The sequence below is a fragment of the Melanerpes formicivorus genome, unplaced genomic scaffold (genome assembly GCF_026170545.1).
Source record: "Melanerpes formicivorus ecotype bairdi unplaced genomic scaffold, bMelFor1.0.p_v2 SCAF_2, whole genome shotgun sequence".
NCBI lineage: Eukaryota > Metazoa > Chordata > Aves > Piciformes > Picidae > Melanerpes > Melanerpes formicivorus.
Genome location: NW_027142354.1, coordinates 55547535 through 55572902, shown reverse-complemented (window position 1 = coordinate 55572902; position 25368 = coordinate 55547535). Strand labels below are relative to the sequence as shown.

The 25368-nt window shown below is 49.2% G+C and overlaps 1 protein-coding gene across 2 annotated transcripts in view; it reads right to left on the bottom strand.

The window, feature by feature from the left end:
• Window positions 1-22917, bottom strand: part of GLRA1 (glycine receptor alpha 1) — a 50154-nt gene extending 27237 nt beyond the window's left edge. For both annotated transcript variants that reach the window (XM_068148185.1, XM_068148193.1), the window contains exon 1: window positions 21814-22917. In XM_068148185.1, coding sequence (XP_068004286.1) covers window positions 21814-21869 — 56 coding nt within the window. In that variant the 5' untranslated portion in view covers window positions 21870-22917. The remainder of the gene's footprint in view (window positions 1-21813) is intronic.
• Between the last annotated feature and the right edge of the window lie 2451 nt (window positions 22918-25368).

Below are 25368 nucleotides of genomic sequence, written 5' to 3'. Positions count from 1 at the left end.
AATGAAAGAGAGATGATGAGTGGAGAAAATCCTTCTGTGAGTTTAGGTAGAGCTCCTTGGCATGCCACTAAATTACAAATGTGAACTCTGGCACTGAGCTCCACAGGTAAAATACACTCTGAGATTAACCTGGGGCAGCAATTATTGCTTAATTACATGGCAAATAGCAAGGAGCATATCTGGTACTCTGTCAGTCTGGCTTTGCAAGAGGCAGGTGGAATCAGCCATCTGCAATTGAAGGCTGAAATGAGTGCCATGTGATTGTAGAGCCCCTGCAGAGCCTTTGGGACTGTAGGGGATAGATGCTTTTATTCTTTTGCTTCTCATTTGATGGCCAGTTGAGCATTTGCTGCTGGTGCCTGCAATGCAGGGGCCTGAGTTCAATACAGCAACACAGGCTCTGGACTGGAAGATGCCTGGAGTGTGACCCTGAAATGGTGTGCTTGAGTTGGGGGTGAAAGGAAATGAAATCTTTTGAGGACTTCTATGGCCTCTGGGACAGAAAGAGTGAAATTCCTGATTGCTCTGTAGAAGATGAAAATCTAAGGCTGGCAAAGTGCCTTCTGACCCTTTGGGAGTCTGCAAGGACTGCTGCAGGGTAATGGTTTGGACTCAGGAAGACTCTATCTGCACAAAACCCCTGCTACTAGGTGCTCCTTCTCAACTTTGCAGTGAGGTTTGGTTTCCAACACAGGAACAGACATTATTCAAGTCCTTCTTTATGGCTGTGTGGCTTCTCCTGAAAGCAGATCTTTTTCTAGTCAGAAAATGGGACTAGATTAGCAAAAAAACCCCAAATCCCACAAACCTGAAACCAACAAACCTCCCCAAAGCAACCCCAAATCCCAAATGCATAGGTGACCTGGAATGAGCTCATGGAGAGGGCTGTCTCTGCCTGTGGATTCAGATGCCTGAGGATAGCCAAAGCCTACAGGCTCTATGGCTCAGTGCAAATGTGATAACCCAAGGAAAGCTGCTCAGCAGGAAGAGAGGCTGCTTCTTTCACCTTCTGCAAAACTCCTGCATTCTATGAACTCCCAAGGGGTGTGGAAGCTGAGAGAAGCCACTGTAGCAGAGCAGCAGAGAGGTCCAAGTATGGTTATGACAGGCACAGGATATTCAGCTGCATGCCCTCACAAAATGATACCACAGAGTCCTCTTAGAGCAGGAGGACCTTGTCTTGGGAAGTTTTGCATCTTGACAGGCTGGACAGATGGGCAGAATCCAAGGGCAGGAGATTGAACACATCCAAGTGCTGGGTTCTGCACATTGGCCACAACAACCCCATGCAGTGCTACAGGCTAGGGTCAGAGTGGCTGGAGAGTGGCCAGGCAGAGAGGGACCTGGGGGTACTGGTCAATGATAGGCTGAACATGAGCCTGCAGTGTGCCCAGGCAGCCAAGAGGGCCAATGGCATCCTGGCCTGCATCAGGAACAGTGTGGCCAGCAGGAGCAGGGAAGTCATTCTGCCCCTGTACACTGCACTGGTTAGGCCACACCTTGACTCCTGTGTCCAGTTCTGGGCCCCTCAGTTTAGGAAGGAGGTTGACTTGCTGGAATGAGTCTAGAGAAGAGCAACAAAGCTGGGGAGGGGTTTGGAACACAGCCCTATGAGGAGAGGCTGAGGGAGCTGGGGTTGCTTAGCCTGGAGAGGAGGAAGCTCAGGGGTGACCTTCTTGCTCTCTACAACTACATGAAGGGAGGTTGTAGACAGGCAGAGGTTGGTCTCTTCTCCCAGGCAGTCAGCACCAGAACAAGAGGACACAGTCTCAAGCTGCAGCAGGGGAGGTTTAGGTTGGATGTTAGGAAGGAGTTCTAGACAGAGAGAGTGATTGCCCATTGGAATGGGCTGCCTGGGGAGGTGGTGGAGTCACCATCACTGGAGGTGTTCAGGAGGAGACTTGATGGGGTGCTTGGTGCCATGGGTTAGTTGTTTAGGTGGGTTGGATTGGTTGATGGGTTGGACACGATGATCTTGAAGGTCTCTTCCAACCTGGTTGTTTATTATTATTATTATTATTATTATTATTATTATTATTATTATTATTATTATTATTATTATTATTATTATTATCATCATCTTGAGCCTCTGCAGTGGTCCCAGCTGCTGTCTTTCAGAAGAGTGGTGCTAGGTGCTCTCATAAGATCTAGGACAAGGGGCACTGGGTGTGAGCTGCAGAATAGACAGTTCCATGGGAACACAAGCAAAACCTTTTCACTGTGAGGCTGACAAAACACTGGAGCAGGCTGCCCAGAGAGATTGTGGAGTCTCCTCCTCTGGAGACACTCCAAACCTCCCTGGATGTGTTCCTGTGTGACCTACTCTAGGTGATCCTGCCCTGGCAGGGGGGGTTGGACTGGATGAGCTTTCAAGGTCCCTTCCAACTCCTAATGTTCTGTGGTTCTGTGATCTGTCAAGAAGAATCTGGGGATGGTTACTATGTGTGGCATGAATGTGACCCTGCTCTCAAAGGCCTGCTCATAAAACATGAGTCTGAGCTGAGACTCCAAAGACACAAACATTATCTACACAAGGCCTTGACAAGAGCATTTTGAGCTGAGCTCCCTGGGACATTAAAAATGGATGGGATTCAAAAGGGCTTAGGATGCTGTAATTCCAAGATCAGGAGCCTGCATTGTGTTGACTCTCCTCTTGTGTGAGCAGTGATGGCTTGCCAAGCCTTGGTTTTCAGTCCTCCAACCTCATAATTGCAGCCTGGCTTCTTTCTCAAGCTGCAGCTGTCTTGGGGTTCTCTGATGGCAAGATTTTTAACTGTTCAGAATTGTTCCAGCTCTACAATAAAGAGGGGAGGTAAAGTCTAAATCTCTTCCAGTGGGAGTCTGAAACTAGGGTTTCATTCATGCTTTATACACTCACAACCCACTCCCACACTTCCCTGGGCTGCCTGGTGCATGCTAATGCTTGGAGGTGATCTCACCAGGGGTGAATCCACCTTTCACTCCAGCCACATGTCATTTCTTGTCTCATCCCCATCTCTGCTCTAAGAAATTATGCCAAGCCAACATGTTTTGGGTTCAGAATACAGAATACAGACTCAGCCAGGTTGGAAAAGACCTTCGAAATCATCAAGTCCAACCTATCACCCAACACCTTCTAATCAACAGAGCAGCCAGGCAGAAAGGGACCTGGGGGTCCTGGTTGACAGCTGGCTGAACATGAGCCAGCAGTGTGTCCAGGTGGCCAAGAAGGCCAATGGCATCCTGGCCTGCATCAGGAACAGTGTGGTCAGCAGGAGCAGGGAAGTCATTGTGCCTCTGTACTCTGCCCTGGTTAGGCCACACCTTGAGTCCTGTGTCCAGTTCTGGGCTCCTCAGTTTAGGAAAGATGTTGAGTTGCTGGAAGGTGTCCAGAGAAGGGCAACAAAGCTGGGGGGGGAGGGGTTGGAGCACAGCCCTGTGAGGAGAGGCTGAGCGAGCTGGGGTTGCTTAGCCTGGAGAAGAGGAGGCTCAGGGGAGACCTTCTTGCTCTTTACAACTACCTGAAGAGAGGTTGTAGCCAGGTGGGGGTTGGTCTCTTCTCCCAGGCAACCAGCACCAGAACAAGAGGACACAGTCTCAAGCTGCACCAGGGGAGGTTTAGGCTGGATGTTAGGAAGAAATTCTTAACAGAGAGAGTGATTGCCCATTGGAATGGGCTGCCTGGGGATGTGGTGGAGTCACCATCACTGGAGGTGTTTAGGAGGAGAATTGACAGGGTGCTTGGTTGCATGGGTTAGTTGTTTAGGTGGTGTTGGATGATAGGTTGGACACGATGATCTTGAAGGTCTCTTCCAACCTGGTCTGGTCTATTCTATTCTATTCTATTCTATTCTATTCTATTCTATTCTATTCTATTCTATTCTATTCTATTCTATTCTATTCTATTCTATTCTATTCTATTCTATTCTATCACAACCCTGGACCATTCACTCTGATTGTGACAACTGAGCTTTGCCATGGCAATTTAGCTCACACAGTAGCCCAAACCCACTCTCACCTTCTGCTCTCTGCCAGATCTGTCTCGACCAGTGCTGCCTTGGGAGCTTTCTGGGGTTTCCTCCACTCCTCAGATCTTACACAAGCACCCTTGGAAGTCCCATGGAACTGTCAACCTCCTGGCTCAGCAGAGCCAGGGAGAGGGAATCTGCCAAGTGACTTGAGACTTAGTGATGCTAGAAGAGAACTGGAAATCCAGGGTGGGGTTTTTGTGGTGGTCAGAGACAAAAATCTATTCTCTGGATAAACAAAAAGGAGGTAGAAGATGTTAGAAAACCAGGGTGGATGTAGTCTGCATTGGTGCAAGAGCACTGGCTGAGCAGAGAGCTGCTTGGTGCATTTTAATAGCAGCCAGACAGCAGCTTATCTTATTTACACTGGTGTAATCCCCAGTGAATCTGGCTGAGAAAGTGCCATCAGGCAATCATCACAGCAACAACAACAGAGAGGATCCCTTCAGAGGGTCGATGAACTAGCATAATCTTCTGTGATATTGTTGCTGGTGTGTAAGCAGACACCAGCAGACACCCTTGGGAGCTCCAGCCCACTAGCAGGCATGTGAAGGTGAAAGCTGGTGGAGATGAACAGCCCAGTTGCTCAGGATGGGGCAGTCAGGACACCTATCACTGATCTCTCCCAGCCAACACAGGCTCTGTTTCCTCTCTCTGCATTATTTTGCTCACCTACACATATCCCCAGGTGGCCAAGAAGGCCAAGGGCATCCTGGCCTGCATCAGGAATAGTGTGGCCAGCAGGACAAGGGAGGTTATTCCTCCCCTGTATTCAGCACTGGTCAGGCCACACCTTGAGTCCTGTGTCCAGTTCTGGGCTCCTTGATTCAAGAGATATGTTGAGGTACTGGAATGTGTCCAGAGAAGGGCAATGAAACTGGTGAGGGGTCTGGAGCACAGCCCTGTGAGGAGAGGCTGAGGGAGCTGGGGTTGCTTAGCCTGGAGAAGAGGAGGCTCAGGGGAGACCTTCTTGCTCTTTACAACTACCTGAAGAGAGGTTGTAGCCAGGTGGGGGTTGGTCTCTTCTCCCAGGCAACCAGCACCAGAACAAGAGGACACAGTCTCAAGCTGCATCAGGGAAGGTTCAGGCTGGATGTTAGGAAGAAGTACTTCATAGAGAGAGTGATTTGCCATTGGGATGTGCTGCCCAGGGAGGTGATGGAGTCCTGAAGATCTTCAAGAAAAGCCTGGATGAGGCACTGAGTGCCATGGTCTGGTTGGTTGGATAGGGCTGGGTGATAGGTTGGACTGGGTGATCTTGGAGGTCTCTTGCAACCTGGTTGATTGGATAGGGCTGGGTGATAGGTTGGACTGGGTGATCTTGGAGGTCTCTTCCAACCTGGTTGATTGGATAGGGCTGGGTGATAGGCTGGGCTGGGTGATCTTGGAGGTCTCTTCCAACCTGCTGGATTCTGTGTTTCTATGATGATTCTGTGATAGATTCTTATAAAAAATCAACTGGTGTGGGAAGCAGCTCTTCTGCAGTCTGCCTGTATCAGTATGCCCCATTCCCAGCCCCCCAGCTGGCCATTTTCACCTCCCCTTGGCCACTGTCACCTCCTCCCCACATTTGCATGCTCCTTGTGCGGTGTTTTCATGCTTCACTCTCTTTTTGTTTTGCCTGTGCCTGTGGTTCTCCATTTAATTAAGTCCCACATCCCAGACTGCCCTGCTCTGGTCAAATGCTGAGCCTGAGAAATAGCCATTTGATTGTTTTTTTCTTTGCAAAGAAGAGAGATGAAGGAATTTAATTAGCATGGGACCTCTCTTCCCTTGTCAAACAATTTAATTGTTAATCATTAATTCTGAGAGGGAGAAAAAAAAAAACCCAAACACATAAATAGTGGCTGGCAGCAGAAACACAAACTGCTGCAAAAGAAGTCTTTTGCAGAGGAAAACTCCCTCTGCAAAGTGTGGAAGGCTCAGGTCCCTCCCAAGATAAACTGGTGCAACCTCAGTGGCTCCAGAGAACAGCCCTGGGTTTGTTCCTCTGGCTGGGCTCTCTACAGGCTGGGGAAACAGAAGGTACCTGAACATGGGTTTGATGGGTGACCACTAGATGGATAGGGAACTGGCCTGATGGCCACACCCAAAGAGTGGCTGTCCATGGGTCCATGTCCCAGGGTAGGCCAGGGACAAGCAGAGTCCCTCAGGGATCAGTCCTGGGACCAGGCTTGTTCAACATCTTTGTGGGTGCCATGGACAGTGGCACTGAGTGCACCCTCAGCAAGTTTGCTGATGACACCAAGCTGTGTGGTGCAGCAGACAGCTGGAGGGAAGGGAGGCCATCCAGAGGGACCTTGACAGGCTGGAGAGGTGGGCACAAGCCAACCTCAGGAGGTTCAACAAGAACAAGTGCAGGGTCCTGCATCTGGGTCGAGGAAATCCCAGGCACAAATACAGGCTGGGCAGGGACTGGCTGGAAAGCAGCCTTGAGGAGAGAGACTTGGGGGTGCTGGTGGAGGAGAAGCTCAACATGAGCTCTCAATGTGCTCTTGCAGCCCAGTAAACCAATCAGATCCTGGGCTGCATCAGGAGAAGTGTGGCCATCAGGGCAAGGGAGGTGATCCTCCACCTCTGCTCAGCCCTGGTGAGACCCCACCTGGAGTACTGTGTCCAGTTCTGGAGCCCCTATTACAAGAGGGATATGGAGGTGCTGGAACATGTCCAGAGCAGGGTCAGGAGGATGATCAGAGGGCTGGAGCACCTCTCCTATGAGGACAGACTGAAGGAGTTGGGGCTGTTCAGTCTGCAGAAGAGAAGGCTCCGAGGTGACCTAATTGTGGCCTTCCAGGATCTGAAGGGGCCTACAGGAAGGCTGGGGAGGGACTTCTCAGGATCTCAGGTAGTGATAGGACTAGGGGGAATGGAATGAAGCTGGAGGTGGGGAGATTCAGGCTGGAGGTGAGGAGGAGGTTCTTCCCCATGAGAGTGGTGAAGCCCTGGAATGGGTTGTCCAGGGAGGTGGTTGGGGCCCCGTCCCTGGAGATGTTTAAGCCCAGGCTGGATGAGGCTCTGGCCAGCCTGATCTAATGTGGGGTGTCCCTGCCCATGGCAGGGGGTTGGAACTAGATGATCCTTGTGGTCCCTTCCAACCCTGACTGATACTATGATACTATTTCCCCTGGCTCAGTGCTGCTCAGCAAAGGCTTCTGAAGTGGTTGGTTTAGTTTTGAAACAATACAAGCCAGGAAGCTTTCTGCAACCACCTGCAAGGAGGTTGTAGCCAGGTGAGGGTTGGTCTCTTCTCCCAGGCAACCAGCACCAGAACAAGAGGACAAAGTCTCAAGCTGTGCCAGGGGAGGTTTAGGCTGGAGGTGAGGAGAAAGTTCTTCACAGAAAGAGAGATTGGCCATTGGGATGTGCTGCCCAGGGAGGTGGTGGGGTCCCTGTCCCTGGAGGTGTTCAAAAAGGGATTGGATGTGACACTTGGAGCCATGGTTTGGTTGTTATGAGGTGTTAGGTATTAGGTAATAGGTTGGGCTTGATGATCTCTGAGGTCTTTTCCAACCTTATTGATTCCATGATGTGTTGGGAGCAGAGTTCAGGTGACATTTGTCCTTCAGTGTGATGTGTTCTGTCAGCAGGTATCCCAGGGGGGAGGATTATCCATCAGGCCTCTGAGGTGACCACTGTAACTGTTTTCCCTGATACCTTTCAAAGCCAGTCTAGAGCAGTGTGGGGTCCTGGGGACACAGGAGAATTCATCAGGTTAGTTTAGTGACTCCAGCAGGCTGGAGGAGTCACAGTCACAGAGGCTGGTTGGGCACAGAAAGGCACAGTGCTGTCCATGGTAGAATGGAATGGAGTAGAATGGAATAAAATGGAATAGAATAGACCAGAGCAGGTTGGAAGAGACCGTCAAGATCATCGTGTCCAACCTATCATTCAACACCACTCAACCAACTAAACCATGTAACCAAGCACCCTGTCAAGTCTCCTCCTGAACACCTCCAGTGATGGTGACTCCACCACCTCCCCGGGCAGCCCATTCCAATGGGCAATCACTCTCTCTGTGTAAAACTTCCTCCTAACCTCCAGCCTAAACCTCCCCTGGTGCAGCCTGAGACTGTGTCCTCTTGTTCTGGTGCTGGTTGCCTGGGAGAAGAGACCAACCCCTACCTGGCTACAACCTCTCTTCAGGTAGTTGTAGACAGCAATGAGGTCACCCCTGAGCCTCCTCTTCTCCAGGCTAAGCAACCCCAGCTCCCTCAGCCTCTCCTCACAGGGCTGTGTTCCAAACCCCTCACCAACTTTGTTGCCCTTCTCTGGACTCGTTCTAGCAAGTCAACCTCCTTCCTAAACTGAGGGGCCCAGAACTGGACACAGTACTCGAGGTGTGGCCTAACCAGTGCAGTGTACAGGGGCAGAATGACCTCCCTGCTCCTGCTGGCCACACTGTTCCTGATGCAGGCCAGGATGCCATTGGCCCTCTTGGCTGCCTGGGCACACTGCAGGCTCATGTTCAGCCTACCATCGACCAGCACCCCCAGGTCCCTCTCTGCTTGGCTGCTCTCCAGCCACTCTGACCCCAGCCTGTAGCACTGCATGGGGTTGTTGTGGCCAATGTGCAGAACCTGGCACTTGGATGTGTTCAATCTCCTGCCCTTGGATTCTGCCCATCTGTCCAGCCTCTCAAGGTCCCTCTGCAGAGCCTCTCTACCCTCCAGCAGATCAACTAGTGTTAGATCAACTAGTGTTGCTCAGGGTATCTCTCCCTCTGCTCTTCCTGAACCGTCTCCTATGGTCTCTGAGACAATGCTTTTGGGCACAGGAGCCCCTGAACAGAGACTAGAGCTCAGCAAAGCCCAGCCTGTGTTCAGACTCTGCTGATGCTGGGGCTGCCTGGCTCCATGTTGTTGTCAGCAGCTGGAGAGAGGGAGGAAAGACAAAGGAAAAGGGGCAGCCCTAAACTCTGTACCCAGTCTGTGCTTTCTGACTGCACATCAGCATGTTATCTGGAGGGAAATGCTGCCAGATGCTAGCCTGGGGAGGCTTGGCAGAGAATGCAAGCAGGCTTTTTTTTTGGTGAATGATTAGATTTGCTATCAAAATGAATAGCACAATCAATATTGATATGCAATTCAATTAAGAAGGATGAAACTCATTGTCTACATGTTTTTCTTTGTCAAATGTCTGAATTCCTGGCCTGCAGCAGTGCAGTAGAGGTGGGCAGGATAAAAGCAGAAGGGGGATATGTGTGGGGAGAAGCAGATCCCCAATGCTGTATGTTTGGCCTGGCATGGTGCAGGGGAAAAGGGGCTCTGAGATGTGCTGGTTGCACAGCACTGATTGCAATCCATGTGGTCATGCTCAACTGCTGGCAAATTGCAGTTCCTGCAGTGTGGATGTGGGGTGTGCTACAAGGGGGGAATTTGCACAGTTGGGTGCTCAAAGGTGGGAAGGAAATTGGGAGCTGGCTCTTTTCCTTCGGTCAGCTGTGAGCTTCTGCAGCAGAGATGTGGAGCAGAGCTGGATGTTGGGGTGGGATTGGAAAACAGGCTTGTACAGTGAGAGGTGAAACAGGGGATTTGAGAACCTGGGAGAAGGAGACTTGACTGAGAAAGAGATGGGCAATAAGCTGCCCTTCACGGCCGGAGGAGGGGGACAGGGAAGAAAAAGTAGGCTTGTTAAATGTTGCTGCCTGTCCTGGAGGCTTGTGCTCTGCTGCTGTGAGCTGTGTAAACCAGTTCTACCTTTTGCACCAGAAGCAGCTGCATTGCAGTAGTCACAGGATGTAATCAGTTAAAGTTTAAACCCAAAGGATCACGAAGCGTTCTCAAAGGCCCCGCACAGCACAGCTTACTGCTACTTCCTGTGGCTGCACAGGAGGAGAGGATCTGGGAGGCACTTTTCCATGGGCCTCAGAGAATTAACCCTCTGTTATTATCCCCATCCTAGGAAAGCTGCAACTTTGCTGGAGTGAGAAAAGCCTCTTCTTCAGACTGCAGTATTCTGATGTCTCCGTGTTCCACTGCCACGTTCCTGCAGCCCGTGGCTCCTACGCCATATGGCAAAACACCCTGTCCAGAGCCATAAAACATCCCAATTACACTGATTAACTCTGTGGAAAGACACCAGCACTTGGAACAATTGCTGACACTGCCTGGACAGAGCAATAAGGGAATAATAAATGGCTGGATCTTGAGCTGGGGAAGAAGGAGAGTTCTGCACGCTGTGGGAAGAGCACAGGTAGAGCGACGAATTGCAGGGGACTAGTGCCCAGCTGCATGGAAGGTCCCTGCTCTTACAAGGACTGCTGTTCAAACCCTCCTGTGTCCTGTGGTCACTCCTGCTTGCTGCATATTAAAAGAGAAAATAATGGCTTCAACTCAGCTTTGAGCCACAGACACAGGGCCACGAGGATGATCAGAGGGCTGGAGCACCTCTCCTGTGAGGACAGACTGAAGGAGTTGGGGCTGTTCAGTCTGGAGAAGAGAAGGCTCCAAGGTGACCTAATTGTCGCTTTCCAGTATCTGAAGGGGGCTACAAGAAGGCTGGGGAGGGACTGCTCAGGATCTCAGGTAGTGATAGGACTAGGGGGAATGGAATGAAGCTGGAGGTGAGGAGATTCAGGCTGGAGGTGAGGAGGAAGTTCTTCCCCATGAGAGTGGTGAAGCACTGGAATGGGTTGTCCAGGGAGGTGGTTGGGGCCTCATCCCTGGAGATGTTTAAGAGCAGGCTGGATGAGGCTCTGTCCAGCCTGATCTAGTGTGGTTGTCCTGCCCATGGTAGGGGGGTTGGAACTAGATGATCCTTGTGGTCCCTTCCACCCCTGACTGATACTATGATACATTCTCCAGTGACATTCTCAACCAATGCCTCTTCCAGAAACATCTGCAGCTCCTGGAGCACAAATTGTGGCTTCCTGGAGACGTTATGATGCTAAGCTGCTGAGACAGGTTTGGAAACATAACTCAAACAACAGGGAAGCACAAGTCAACCATCAGGTTTTAATCACTTGTGAAAAGAAACACCCCCCCTAGCAAAAACCCCAGCCGCTGACTCTTGCAGCTGCAGATACTGAAGTTTGTTGTCTTTAAAAAGCAAAGCCATCATTGTGTGTATGAGGGGTTGGTTGTTGTTGTTGAAAAACCAAACAAAGGGGAAGAAAAGAAACCCCTGCAAAGACAAAAGCTTCAGACACACTGAATATTCCCTTTAAAGTCAGGGGGGGTTGCCAGTCAGGTGTTTAAAGTTAGGCATGAACGCAGTAAATAAAGGGGCGGGGGGGAAACATCTTTACAAGACAAAGGCTTTGCAGTGATCTCTTCACTGATGTGCTTCTGACTTAGCGTTTGGACAGAGAGAGCTGTTGGTGGGAACCTCAATTGACGTCAGAAGGGGTTTTTAGATCGCAGCCCAGACGAGTGTCAGAGCGTTACGAGCAATCACCGGCGCTCTGCTATCTATAGCTCCGCAGTCGCTCGCTCGGGCGCGGCGGCGTCAGCCGTTCAAATAGCTTCCCAGGGCAGCTTTCAGGGGGGGAAAAATTAGCCTTAGTTTAAGGATTTATGATGCTCATTAAGGTTGGCTAAGAATATTCTAACTGTTTGCCTCTTTCTCCCTTCATTTTTTCGTTTTTCTCTTTGTTTTTTCAGAGGTGGTATGAAGAGAGAGATCAAAAGAGATAAAACACCCAGGGGTGCGGAGCGGTGGAGGGGTTTCAGCTTCTGAAATGTTTTGCTTCAGATCCTTTGGGAGGAAGGGGCAAAAAGCTTTCCTGAGCTAATAGGCATAACCTACCCCCTCAAAAATCGTGGGGCTCATATGGGGTTGCTTAGCCTGGAGAAGAGGAAGCTCAGGGGAGACCTCATTGCTCTCTACAACTACCTGAAGGGGTTTTGTAGTCAGGTGGGGGTTGGTCTCTTCTCCCAGGCAAGCAGCACCAGAACAAGAGGACACAGTCTCAAGCTGTGCCAGGGGAGGTTTAGGCTGGATGTTAGGAAGAAATTCTTCCCAGAAAGAGAGATTGGCCACTGGAATGTGCTGCCCAGGGAGGTGGTGGAGTCACCATCACTGGAGGTGTTTAGGAAGAACCTGGATGGGGTGCTTGGTGCCACGGTTTAGTTGATCAGATGGTGTTGGATGGTAGGTTGGACTCAATAATCTGGAAGGTGAAGGTCTGGTCTATTCTATTCTATTCTACACCTGGGGCTTGCTGACCTGAGTGTTTTCACAGAATCACAGAATTTCAGGGACTGGAAGGGACCTCGAAAGCTCATCCAGTCCAACCCCCTGCCAGAGCAGGAGCACCTACACCAGATCACACAGGAACTCATCCAGGTAGGTTTTGGATATCTCCAGAGAGGGAGACTCCACAGCCTCCCTGGGCAGTCTGTTCCAGTGCTCTGTCACCCTCACAGGGAAAAAAAATTTCCTCCTATTTAGATGAAACTTCCCATGGCTCAACTTCCACCGCTGCCCCTTGTGCTGTCACTGGGCACCACCGAGCAGAGCCTGGCTCCAGCCTCTCAGGACTCACCCTTTACATATCTCTGAACATTGATGAGGTCACCTCTCAGTCTCCTCCTCTCCAAGCTAAAGAGCCCTCAGCTCCCTCAGTCTCTCCTTGTACGGGAGATGCTCCATTCCCTTAATCATCCTCATGGCTCTGTGCTGGACTCTTTCAAGTAGCTCACTGTCTTTCTTCAACTGAGGGCCCCAGAACTGGGCAGTTCTGTACTGTGTGAAATGAGTTCTGTGGTAAGAGAGCTCATTTTGACTTTTTTTTTCTGGGCTAATTAGCTGTTGGCATTGCAACACAAATACCCTGCTGGAGATGAATGTCCCCTCTGTGCTGTCTATGATTCCTGGTGTGATGTAGCAATTTATTCACCAGCTCTAATGAAACAAATGGCTAAGCTCTGGGTCCCCTGCCCAGGCAAGCTCTTTGCCTCCCCACCCTGGCTGCCCTCTGAGTTTGGTTTCTCCAGCTCCCTGAAAAAGAAAACCCCAACAGCAACCCATCCTTTCAACCCTGACAGTGCTGTGTTGGTGCAGGAGAACAGGTTGTGTTTGATGAGGCTTGTACTTTGTCAACTGTGCTGCTGGGAGATGATTTCTAAGCCATAGCTCTGTGTCAGAGTGTGATGGATGGGGCTGGAAGATGCTTGCAGTTCTCAGGCACATGGCATGGCAGGAGGGGTGGGATGCAAAGGGTTTGCTTTGTAAGTCAGAGTTTGGGGGGCTGTGGTGCAGGAAAAGAAATGTCTGTGTGTGTGGATGTGCCAGGAACTATTGCCCTGCTTAGCAGTGCTCCCAGAGCACTGGGAGTGAACAAGAAGCAAGACTATAAAGCTACCCCATGAAAAGTCACTTCTTCTTGTTGTTGGTTTGTTTTTTTGTCCATGGCCTGTCTTTGCAGTTCTTACAAGGTAAGAGAAGGCTGCCTCACCCAGGAGTTCATCTCCCTTCCCTGCTCCCATTTGTCATCTGTGTGGTACATACATGCTGTAAGTACAGTTCAACCCATCTTGCACAGGGGCTCTTGGCACCAGCAAGGACAGCTGGACCTAAGGATTTATTTCTGAATAGAATAGAATAGAATAGACCAGGTTGGAAGAGACCTTCAAGATCATCGTGTCCAACCTATCATCCAACACCACCCAACCAACTAACCCATGGCACCAAGCACCCCATCAAGTCTCCTCCTGAACACCTCCAGTGATGGTGACTCCACCACCTCCCCGGGCAGCTCATTCCAATGGGCAATCACTCCCTCTGTGTAAAACTTCCTCCTAACCTCCAGCCTGAACCTCCCCTGGTTCAGTCTGAGACTGTGTCCTCTTGTTCTGGTACTGTTTGCCTGGGAGAAGAGACCAACTTCTGCCTGTCTATAACCTCCCTTCAGGTAGTTGTAGAGAGCAATAAGGTCACCCCTGAGTCTCCTCCTCTCCAGGCTAAACAACCCCAGCTCCCTCAGCCTCTCCTCATAGGGCTTGTGTTCCAAGCCCCTCACCAACTTTGTTGCTCTTCTCTGGTGCTGATAAGAGCAGCCCCTTGTGTGCTTCAGGTTTTATGCCTCCTCCATAAGAGAGAGGAGGTGGGACCTTTGCTTGAGTCTTTATACAAAGCCTCTACTTGCATCAGCTGAAATCATAGGGTCACAGGATGTTAGGAATTAGAAGGAGCCTCCAAAGATCATCAAGTCCAACCCCCCTGCCAGAGCAGGACCATAGGATCCAGCACAGGTCTTACAGGAACACACCCAGATGGGTCTTGAAAATCTCCAGAGAAGGAGACTCCACAACCCCTCTGGGGAGCCTGTTCCAGTGCTCTGTGAGCCTCACAGTGCAGAAGTTCCTCCTCCTGTTGAGGTGGAACCTCCTGTGCTGTAGTTTCCATCCATTGCCCCTTGTCCTGTCACAGTGCAAATGATCAGAGCCTGTCCCCTCCCTCTTGACCCCCTAGCTCTTCATAACCACTTCAAACAAAAGAAGAGAAATGGCACAGCTGAGAGGCCATGAATTGAGTTGGGTTTTTTCTGTATGATTCCTGGCTCAGCTGAACTTTGCTGCCGAGCCAGGCACACGATAGCAGGCTGCCCCACCATTGAGCCCAGCTCTGCTGCTATTGATTGATTGATCGCTGTGTCTGCAGGGGCTGGGGGGGGGGGGGGGACGAGACAGGATCTGCGTTCTGGGCGAGTGGCTGTGGGGGCCAGGCATGGCTGGCGGGGCAGGCGCTTGGGGGGAGCTGCTGTCAGCAGCTTTCGTCTGCAGGCGGCGTGTGGGATGATTGATTGCACTGCAAGCCCTGCTGCTCCATGCATGCGACACTCGTGCTCTTGCCAACCTCTGGGTAGCTTTTTCCCCTCTTCACTCACCCGCTCTGTAAAGAGACACTGATGAAAACAAGAGAATTCCCTAGATGGCTGCTACGGCAAAGGTTTTGCCTTCAGTTTTATTCCACACCCCGCACCCCCTTTATTTTTCCTTCTAGTGGGCTGTGAGCCACGATGGAAGGATGAAGAGGGAGGAATCAAAAGGAGACCAGGTGCAAAAGTGTGTGCCTCAAAAATCCCCACTTCATGGGGCTTGGTAAATGAAGATTTCTCTTGCTTTTCTTAGCTGGCACTTAGATCCAGCAGAGATGTATTTACAGGATGCCAACTGTGTCTATGTGCCAGCCAGATGTGGTGCAGTCCCCAAATCAGCAGCTTACCATGGTGCATTATGTGGATGAAATAATTGTCTGCATAATGGGGAGTGCTCAGTGTGTGTCAGTGATGAGTGCATCTGTCTCTATCTATTTCTGTTCTCTGCAGGCCCCCTCTGTACTTTGGCCCTGCCAAGGGAGGACAAAAACTACGGCTCTGTTTTTCTCAGCTTCTGCGCCTCAGCCTCTTGAAGTCTCGGGAGAGCTTTAGGAGCAGCGTGGAGGTGTGTTAGCTGATTTATGGCACCAGTGGGATCAAAGCCTGCAGCCCTCCAGGACCAGATCATCTACAGCAAATCAGCAGTTTCCCAAGAGCTTAAGGGAACGACACCATTTCACACTAACCAATCATCCTGGCTAACAAATACCAATGCAAGCCACCTCCCCTCCAGGGAAATGGTTTCTCTTCTCTGGTTTTGTAGACATAAATGTAAGCAGTTTGGATACTTTGGGGAAAGGGTGAGAGTGACAAGAGATTAATTTATTTGGTGATTATTGGGGGGACACACACACAATTATTTTTGCCTCTCTAAAGGAGACTGACCTGCTGAATTGGCAGGATTTTATTATGCTGTGTGGGATGCAGAAGTTGTTTTTTTCTGGGCTGTGCAAAAGGGTCTAGAAGTCAGCAGCCACACAACTTAGTGTTGAGTTGTCTGGTCATGGCTGCTAATGATCCTCCCAACATCTTGCACTGGAGTATCAGGAGGAACTGCTTCTCTTTCTGTTTTCCCCTCCCTCTGTGTCTGTCTCTCTTCCTTTCTTCCTTCCTTCCTGCCTGCCTGCCTTCCTGCCTGCCTCTCTTTCTCCTGTCCTCCCTGCCTGCCTCTCTTTCTCCTGTCCTCCCTGCCTTCCTGTCCTCCCTGCCTTCCTGTCCTCCCTGCCTTCCTGTCCTCCCTGCCTTCCTGTCCTCCCTGCCTTCCTGTCCTCCCTGCCTTCCTGTCCTCCCTGCCTTCCTGTCCTCCCTGCCTTCCTTCCCCATCATTTATCCCAAAGTTGTTGGTGGTTGGTTTTTTATTGACTCAAACCACTAGCAGATTTAGATTAGCTATGAAAAGGAAAATACTTCCCTGTGAGGGTGGTGAGACACTGGAGCAGGCTTCCCAAAGAGGTTGTGGGTGCCCCATCCCTGGAATTGTCCAAGCCAGGCTGAATAGAACCTTGAGCAACCTGGTCTAGTGGAAGATGTCCCTGCCCATGGTGATGGGGAATGGAACTAGATGATCCAACCTAAACTGTTCTATGAGGGTATGATGGAATGAAAATTTTAGCATGGGAAATAATATGGTGAGCCTTTTTTTCTTGAAGGCTCTGAGGTGCACATGTGTGCCTGCACTTCATCAGACTAGAAATTGTTGTGCTCTTGCTGATGGATAAAGGTCACTAGAAAGTATGCAAGGTAATGATAGCAAAAGGGTAATTTACTGGAAATAGTGAAAGCCTGATTTAATGTGGCACAACAGCAAGAGCTGGTACAGGCAAATAATCCAGAGAGAAGTCAAAATGCATCATCAGCCTGTCTGTTGTCTTGATCCCAGTCATTTTGGGGTTCCCAGAGAAGCTCCAGGTTGTAGGAAAGGAGCAAGGGAAACTCAGTGAATGGATATAGAATAGAATAGAATAGACCAGACCAGACCAGGTTGGAAAAGACCTTTGAGATCAAGTCCAACCATCACCCAACACCATCTAATCAACTAAACCATGGCACCAAGACCTCCATCCTGTCTCTTCTTAAACACCTCCAGTGATGGTGACTCCACCACCTCCCCAGGCAGCACATTCCCAATGGCCAATCTCTCCTTCTATGAAGAACTTGTCCCTAACACCCAGCCTAAACCAGGTTATTGAAATGATCTGGCACATTTAAATGCTGTGGGTTTGATTTGGATGCTGTGATTTTAAAGCATAATTTACTATCTCTTTTTTTAACCCCCATGTCTTTCTTTCATGCCTAAATAGGAATCCTATTCATTAGGTGGTCTGACCACCTCTTCTTCTCAGTACTGAAGTTTGGAGGAGCCCTTTTAACCTGCATGCTGGGATGAAATGAGAACAGATTTCTCTGCTGTGATGAATGATCACTGCCTGGTGCTGGGATAACAAGGTAATTTAATTTTGGACATTGATTAACACCTTAATTCAGATGTTGGGATCTTTTTCTCTCCAGGTCAGCTCCCAAGGATTGGGTGAAATTAAATTCACCAGCCAACAAAGAAAAGGTTTGCCTGAGACCAGGGGAACTGCTGTTGCTTACAAGCTATTTCCTTTTCTTTTTTTTGGACTTGAATCACTTGATCAGCAGCAGAATGAACTTCTTGGCCTTTAGTCTGGGCAATTAAATCTGAGACATTGGGAGTCAGAGGGCCCTTGGCTGCTGATTTACTTCATACATAAGGGAGGAGGGGAATAGGGGGGTAGGAGCAAATTAACACCCCTGAGCTCTTGTCCTTGAATTTTAGGGGAGAAGAGGAATATGGGGGAGTAGGAGCAAATTAAGATGCCTAAATCCTTGTTCTTGAAGAAAGTCTCTGGAGGCAACTCATGTGATGTACCACAGCTGTGTAGAGAGGAAGGTTAAGAATAGACTGTGTTAGAAAACGTTTAGTGTACTTTCTGTTGATTTGTCTTAATTGCCTAAAATGCAAGGGAATTGTCATGGATGGCTGGATGGAGGGAAGTGTGCTTCTGCTGAGGTGACACCAGACCTAATCTTGCTCTGCTGAATGTTTATAAGGGTTTCCAGGGAGGATTGTCTACCTCATCACATATTTTTGAATACATAACCCCTTCAGCAGGGTCTCTAAAGGGATTATTACAGGTTGCAGGCTAAGAGTGTCCTTAGAGCCACCTAGTCCAAGCCTTTGTGTTTCGTGGAGGAGCAGACAGACCCAGCTGAGACACAACAGGTCATAAGGCACAACTTCCAGTAGATTTTGGTTAGCATGAGGAAAATAACTGCTGAGAATAATCTGCCACATTGCTTAGCTTGTGGCTCTGGGAGTGTCTGGTTGACAGTTTGCTCACAGGTACTGCTGTACTGCTGTCTAGCACTGCAGAGCTAGAGCAGAAGGTTTGGAGATAACATGCACATTATTTTCCTTTTCCCTCCCCTGCCTTTTTCCCTTGCTCTATTTCCAAGGGGGCTGAAATCAGCAGCTCTCCAATCACTGGCTTGTCAAGGTTGTTTTGGGAAAGAAGTGTCTGTCTTTCCACAAAGTGGAGAGGCCTCACATTCACATGGGCATCTTCTTATTGTTTCCAAAAAACTGGAATGGAAGAGCTCTGTTATTGACCGGAGTGACAATAAAAATTGCAGAGCAATCCAATAGGGTCTGAGGCTGGCAGCAGCATTAAGTCTGTGAATCACTTGGAGCAGCAGCCTTGACTCACTCCTGCTAGCTGACAGATTGCTGTTCAGGAGGGGCCAACTCTGATCTTGATTCAGTGAAGGTCATGCTGTTGATTCCTGACTTCTAGAAGTGCAGTGAGGACAAAAAGCAGGCCCAAACAATTTCAAAGCCTCACAGGGCAGTGTCCAGTTGGGTAAATGAGTCACCACTGTATTTCCCAACTTGCACCCCCAGGCTTATGCAGGGGTGTTTCTGGACCACTACAGTTATTAAAATGTGGAGGTACCAGAGAAAGTCCTGGCAAGATCATCACAGGGCAGAGGTAGCATTTTGTTCTGCATCAAGTAATGCTCAGCTGAAGGAGAGTAGGAACACATAGTGTGCAGGGTTAGACTTTGGGACAGTGTTTGCATGTGTCCCCACAGATGGAAGCAGGATGTCTGGAAGTCCCTGTGTAAATATTGTCCAATCTGGGTTTAATTTCAGGAAACAGCATTTTTGCCTTACATAGTGCTGTGTAAGGCAAGGCTGGTCAAGCAGACTGTCAGAAGACTCTTCCTCTCCCCCTCCAACCCAGTCTCCATCCCTGCCTCTGCCCAGGTTCTCAGCAAATGTCTTAGTCACAGCCAAGTGACTGCAGTCTGAGAAGGCAGGTAGCAAATGCTCTCCCATAAAGGAGGGCATGTCAGAATGAGCTGCTTCTTGCACATTCCTTCTAAAACACCCCAACTGTAACAGAAACAAAGATCATGTTGGCAATACCATGTTTACATTCCCACACCAGCTGCTCCTCCCTCCCACAGGGTCTTGTTTTTTAAAAGGCTGGTGAAGGACATTTTTGTCAGACAAGAGGTCTACTCTGGTCTTATTTCCTAGGTTGGCTGGATCTAGTTTTCCTTTGGAGCCTTCCATTCCTTTGGTTTCATGGCTTCTCTTTGCAGAATATTTTCAACAGGCTGGTGGTAAAGTGTGGTACCCCCTGGCACACAAAGCAATGCCTACTCCTGCCGTGGATTGTTGGCTTATCAACTTGTGGGTGCTCTGAACACTGTGTGCAGGAGCAAGTGGCACGCTACAGTTGTGAATGACTCTTAATGAATAAACTTCACTTACTGAAGCTGAAATAGCAAAGCTATTCCTGGCTCAGAAAGGCTGGTAGAATTTTTTTTTGGCCTGTAATAAATTGAACACAACATAATGTGGGAAGGGAGGAAAAAAAAACCCAAACCAAACCAAATAATCCAACCCCAAAACATTGCTTAGAGTCAATTCTGAGTAGGAGTTACTGATGGTTTTTATTCTTCTTTGGGAAACGACTGCAGTGTATAAACCAATTTGGTTTCAGCCTTGATCTCTCTGTATTTGGATTAAAGCATTTTGAAGTGTTCACAAATGGTAATTTCAGGAACCCCAGACTTCCAGAAATATCTTTTTTGCATGCAGTCTGGCTTCATCATACACAGCACACATGCAGGTACCTGTAGAGGATTTCTAGCAGCATAAACATCCAGTTTAGAACCTGAAGGGATCAGTTTACCAAGGTTTGAATCTAACAGCATAAACATTCACTTTAGAACCTGAAGGGATCAGTTTACCAAGGTTTGAATGTCCAGGACTTTAACTGGGGTGCTGAGCATCCCTCAAGTGCTCACATATGGAGTGTGGTACAAAGTGTGCATCAGAGGATCAGCAAGACAAACATTTATCAGTTTCACTTGCAGCTGAAAGGAGAGCTGGCTAGGGGCTTTATTGCCAGGGCTGTAGGAAGCTCTACCCTGGAAATGCTCTTTAAATTAATTCCTTTTTTTTTGGCTTTCTAGGTGATTTATGGCCATCATTCCAGAGCATTTGTGGCATTTAATCTTGGAATGTTTTATCTCTCTGCTTCAGTATTGTTTATCTAAAGAGTTTGGTGCACGTACATATGCTTTCTGTTAGTCCACTCCTCTGTTTTGTGCAGTGCTGCCACATACTTGTGACTAAAGCAGATGAGAAAGGCTGGCTCTGAAGTATTGGGTGGTCAGCATTGCTCTGGAGTATGGGGTGGTTTTAATTATTTCTAGAGCTTCTTTCTTGAGTTACCTAACAGAGACATGTCAAATGCTTTGAGTGCATGTTACAAATCCTGCTGTCTTTGATTTTTCTGCAGAATGACAGAAAAAAAAGGGGGGGATATCCCAATTTTTATGCCTGGAAAGACTCTAGTGTATAAAAGGGAAGAGACCACTAGCTAGGAAAGTCTGGCTAGCATCACTAGGTCTGCTGCTGTGATTTGAAAATGGTAAGTATTATACCAGTGATGTAGAGGTAATTAATGTCTGTCCTTTCACAGTAAACTCCTGGATGAGACTTCAGTAAAAACAGAGAAATGCTTCTGCATGAGCCATGCAACCAAAGCAAGTTCAGGTCATGAAAGGAGGTTTGTTGGGGTTTGTATTTCATCTATTCCTTGCCACAGCAGGCTGCATTGTTCATGCAAATGCAGAAGAGCTGCTGCTTCCAATATTTATTGGGGGTTTTGTTGTTGTTGTTGTCCATTTAGTAAAAGCACTGCACAGAGAGATCAACCAGAAACAATTCTTCAAGTCCTGAAACTGTTCCTTCTCCTAGCTCAGCCTTAATGAGAAACTGAACCTAGCTGAAGCAGAGTCAAGACACAGCTACGTGGCAATGGATACAATTGAAATAAAGCTCCTCCCATCCCCTTTGGCTTTCACTCAGATTCTGCAAGGAAAGAATGTTGAAAACGACATGAAAGGCAAAGAAGTTGGAGAGGAAGGAGATTGTTGCTTTGCTTTCACTCTCTTTAGACAGAGCAAGCAGAGGAGGCAGGGTTGGGCCTCCCTGAAAAGGAGTCCCAGAGTTTCTTGAGATAACATAGCTAAGGCGTGAAAGCATCCCATGGAACTCACCTTAATCTGCAATCTGAGGACGGGGAGGGGGCGAGGTGGGATTATTTACCCGGGCAAATTCAAGTGCAGCATTCCCAGCCGCCACTAGTTGTCACTTTGCAACCAGCCGGGGTCGGTGTTTTCAGCACTGCGGTTAGCGAGATTGCGGTGCTAATTAAACGGAGTAACTCCCAAAGCCGCGGAAAGTCCCGAGCCGGAGGCTGTGCGATCGCCAGCCTCGGGGAACCGAGAGGAGGCGAAAAGGCAGCTCGAGTAAGGCGGAAGGTCGCCGTCCTAAGGCTGAGGCTGTGCCTAGAGGCTGTGCCCCAAGCTCGGGGCGGGCAGGGCTGGCCAGCCCGGCAGCGCCCGCGGTTCGCACACTCCTCCCGTAAAGCCGAACCTTACCTGAAGAAAACGATCGTCTCCCACACGTAGACTCCGAGTGCGTTGACGTTGCACATTTTTCCAGCTCTCGCCGTTGTTGCTTTGGGTCGTTGTTTGGGTTTGGTGTTGGTTGTTTTTTTGTACTCCGTGAGGGGTGGGCCGGTGGGGTTGGCCAATAAAGTAATCCGGCACTTGGGGAGAATTGGTAGGGGAAGCGAGTTGCCCCTCCCGAGGCAGGCTGGGCAGGGAAGCGGCTGGCGGCGCTCCGCGGTCAGCGCCCTGGACAGCGGCAGTGCGCGGTCAGTACCCTGGACAGCGGCAGTGCGCGGTCAGTACCCTGGACAGCGGCAGTGCGCGGTCAGTACCCTGGACAGCGGCGGCGCTCGGCGCTCCGCGGGCGCCTGCGGAGCGACCGGCGGCTCCGCTCCAGCGCTGCCTTGGCTCGTCCCTCCGCTCCGCTTCTCTCTTCTTCTGTCCTCTCTTCTCTTCGCCTGTGCCCCCGCCACTGCAGTGGTTCTCGGGGCCAGAGGACCAGGGCTTCCCGCTCTGAAATCTCCTTTCAGCGGGATCTCGCTCCGGACATCAGGCTGGCGAGAAGGGGAGACGCAGGGGTTGTACGTTTGCCATCAGGGTGGTGGGGGTAAGATGGGAGCCGGGGGACGACCCTCAACCACACAGGGCTTTAGCCTCCGCTGCTAGCCGAGGTGTCTTCCTAATTACATCCAGAGGAATTTGTCAGTGTGGAGCCGTGCTGCAGTCCCGGTTGTGTCGCTTTCCTGCCCGCCGTTTGGCTGATGTTGGTTCCCGCTTCCTGGGCTATTTTCCTCCCGAATAAGTTATTGCTCCTGTAGGGAAGGTGTCCCATTGCTCAGGGCTAGAGCGGAGGGGAGCGAAGGGGAAGTTTCTTGGGAAGCACTCCCATTGTGCTCAGCAAGAAAGTGGCTCAGTGTCCTCCTAATGCATCTCATTTCCCCTCTGCCCTCTCTCCCCTGCTAGGACTCGCCAGATCTTGGGAGTTTCTTGCTGCATTAATTTACTAAACTAAACCAAAAAAAAAAAAAAATAAGAGAGAGAAGGGAGAGAAAAAAAAAAGAAAAGGAAAATAGGAGGGGGAGGTGGAGAAGAGGGAAGGCAGAGGGGAGGGGGCAACTCAGCCTCTCCACCATCCCAAGGCCCTCCTCTTAGCTGTGAAAAACTACTCTAGGATGTGGTTGGATAAAGGCATGTTGTTCAGCAAGAGGATGTTAACCTTTAAGGCGCTGATACGTTTTGGTTTATTTCCCTTTTTTTACCTCGAATTGCTGTCTTTTTAAGAAGTCTCTGAAACCGTCTGCCCTGACAGGGCAAGCGTAACGTGCCTTTAGTCTCCATCTCGTGGAAGATCTGCTTGGCTAACAGCTGCTATGTGTTGCTGTTGGCTTTTAAGGAACGTCTCTCTGTTGTGTTTCGGTGCTTTGGTTTTTTTCTGATTATTTTTTTCTCCCCCCTTTTATCTTTATTTTAGTCGGTTGTTATTTATTTTTTTCCCCCTCCTCCTTCTTCTTCCCTTTTGCATTTGGTTTTTGCAAAGAGATTTGGCAAACGCCAGAGCCATCAAGGGCAGGGCAGGTAAGGAGCATTTAGCAGTTTCTTATCGCAGTGCCAGCTGTGCTCACAGGGTGCTGAGCGTGGTGGTCGGGGCAGGGAGGAATGGGCTCCTTAGTCACTTTGTCAGCATGCTCACTCTGCTCGGCTTCTCAGCAACTTCAGGGAACCGAAATGAATACTTAGCTCTTCTAAATAATCGAGGATCTCTTTCTTCTCTCCCGTCCCGCTGTAACGTGATTTTTCTTCTTTCACTTCCCTTTTGTTTGCTTGTAGTGTGCCTTGTAAAAATCCCCATGGCAGAGACAGAGTTGCTTTTAACCCCTTCTTAGCTGTTTTTAATCTGTTCAAAGACTGCTCCTATCCCACACTGGGAGGGTGAAGGTGAAATGTGCTGCTCGCTCCACCACTCCTGTAGCCTCCCCAGGCAGGGAAATAACCAGATTTCCTCCCCCCTCCCCCAGCCCACTTTGGGTTGTATCTCAAAGGACTTTACTGCCATACTAAAATTCACCTGATTTTAGGTTTTGTTTTTTAATCTCCTGTTTTTATTTGATTTAAAGCAGTGTATTTACTTGGATAAGCAGACAGAAATATCCTTTGGGTTATCATTGAAAAGGGAAGAAAGACCTGCTTGGCTTTCAGCCATTGATACAGAAGGAGTTTAATGTGATTTAGTCCAGCTAGTGGGTCTCAGTGTCTAGCTAGATTAATAACAGGCTCTGATTACAACTCCTGGAGATTCCCAGGGTCGTGATTCCATGCAGCGTTTCCTGCCTGCTGCTTGCTGGCTCCTCCCTGGACTTTTCCTCTGATATTTATCCCCACATGAACGAGCCTCTGTCACTGTGATTTCCCAGCCCCCAGTGTGCTGACAGACCCAAGAAGGAGCTGCAAGTGTTAGTGCTAGCAGGACACATACAGCAGGAAAGAAATGCTATTTCCCTGCATTTTTACTGGGAAGCAGGACAAAGAGCAGGAGGCAGAATAATCATTTGGCATCTGTGAATTAAATGTAGAGGCTTGTCAGCCTTCTGATTCCCTTAGAAATGGGCTCTGTGAGGGATATGACTGTCTTGTGTGACTTCTCCCTTGGTTATAAGTTTGATCTTCATTACACCAAAGAAAGATGGATTTGCTTCCTTTTGTCCCCACTTGTGCTCCTTGCATTACATTGGCTTAGGGAAGCAGAGAGGCTGTGTCTAAGATCAAGAGAGTAGATGAATCTGTGCACATAGCACAAAGAAGCTTCACAGCTGAGCCTGTTGAAGGGTCTAAAACCTGCTTTTTTCCAGGGAAAGCATTTCTCCTCTTTTCTATCACCTACCCTGGTGGTGATGGGGACAAAGTGATGTGTATGGACCCAGGGAGTCTCTTCCATGGGCAGTCAAAAATATCTACTTATTGGGAGAAAAAGAGGAGCATTATTTGCTCTGCATTTGGGGGAAAAGAGGCAAACCCAAGCTTGCAACAGATGTTTGGAGCAGGTCTAGGCATCAAGATGATTTAGACCAGAAAGTAAAATCAGGAGAAATGGGAGTTTAAGAACTGTGAGTTTTGCATAGCTTATCTGGGTGACCCCAAAAGCACCTGCCCCCTCTGCATGAGGGTTTTATGCTTTGATCAGAAATTAAACGTGTTCTGGGTAAAACTTTCCTTGCCTATTCTTTTTGTTGTTGTTGGCTTTGTCTGGAGATATGCTTTTTCTCTGCACTGTATGCTTTTGTATCTCCTCCTGATGCCAAGGCAGTTGTTTCTTGCTTGCCTCGGTACGATGCTGCTTGAATGTGTCAGATCTTGGTCAGGGTGGCTCCAGATCCCTGGAGTTCCCATCCTCTGATCTTGCCTACCAGTCCCCACTGAAACCCATCCCTAGGGATATCTGTGGTGAAGTTACCCACCTTGGTTCTGTGCAATTCCTGCTTTTAAGCTGCCTTTTGCTCTCCAAAATGCTAAGGACAGATGAACTGGAAATTAGGTCTGGAGATCTAA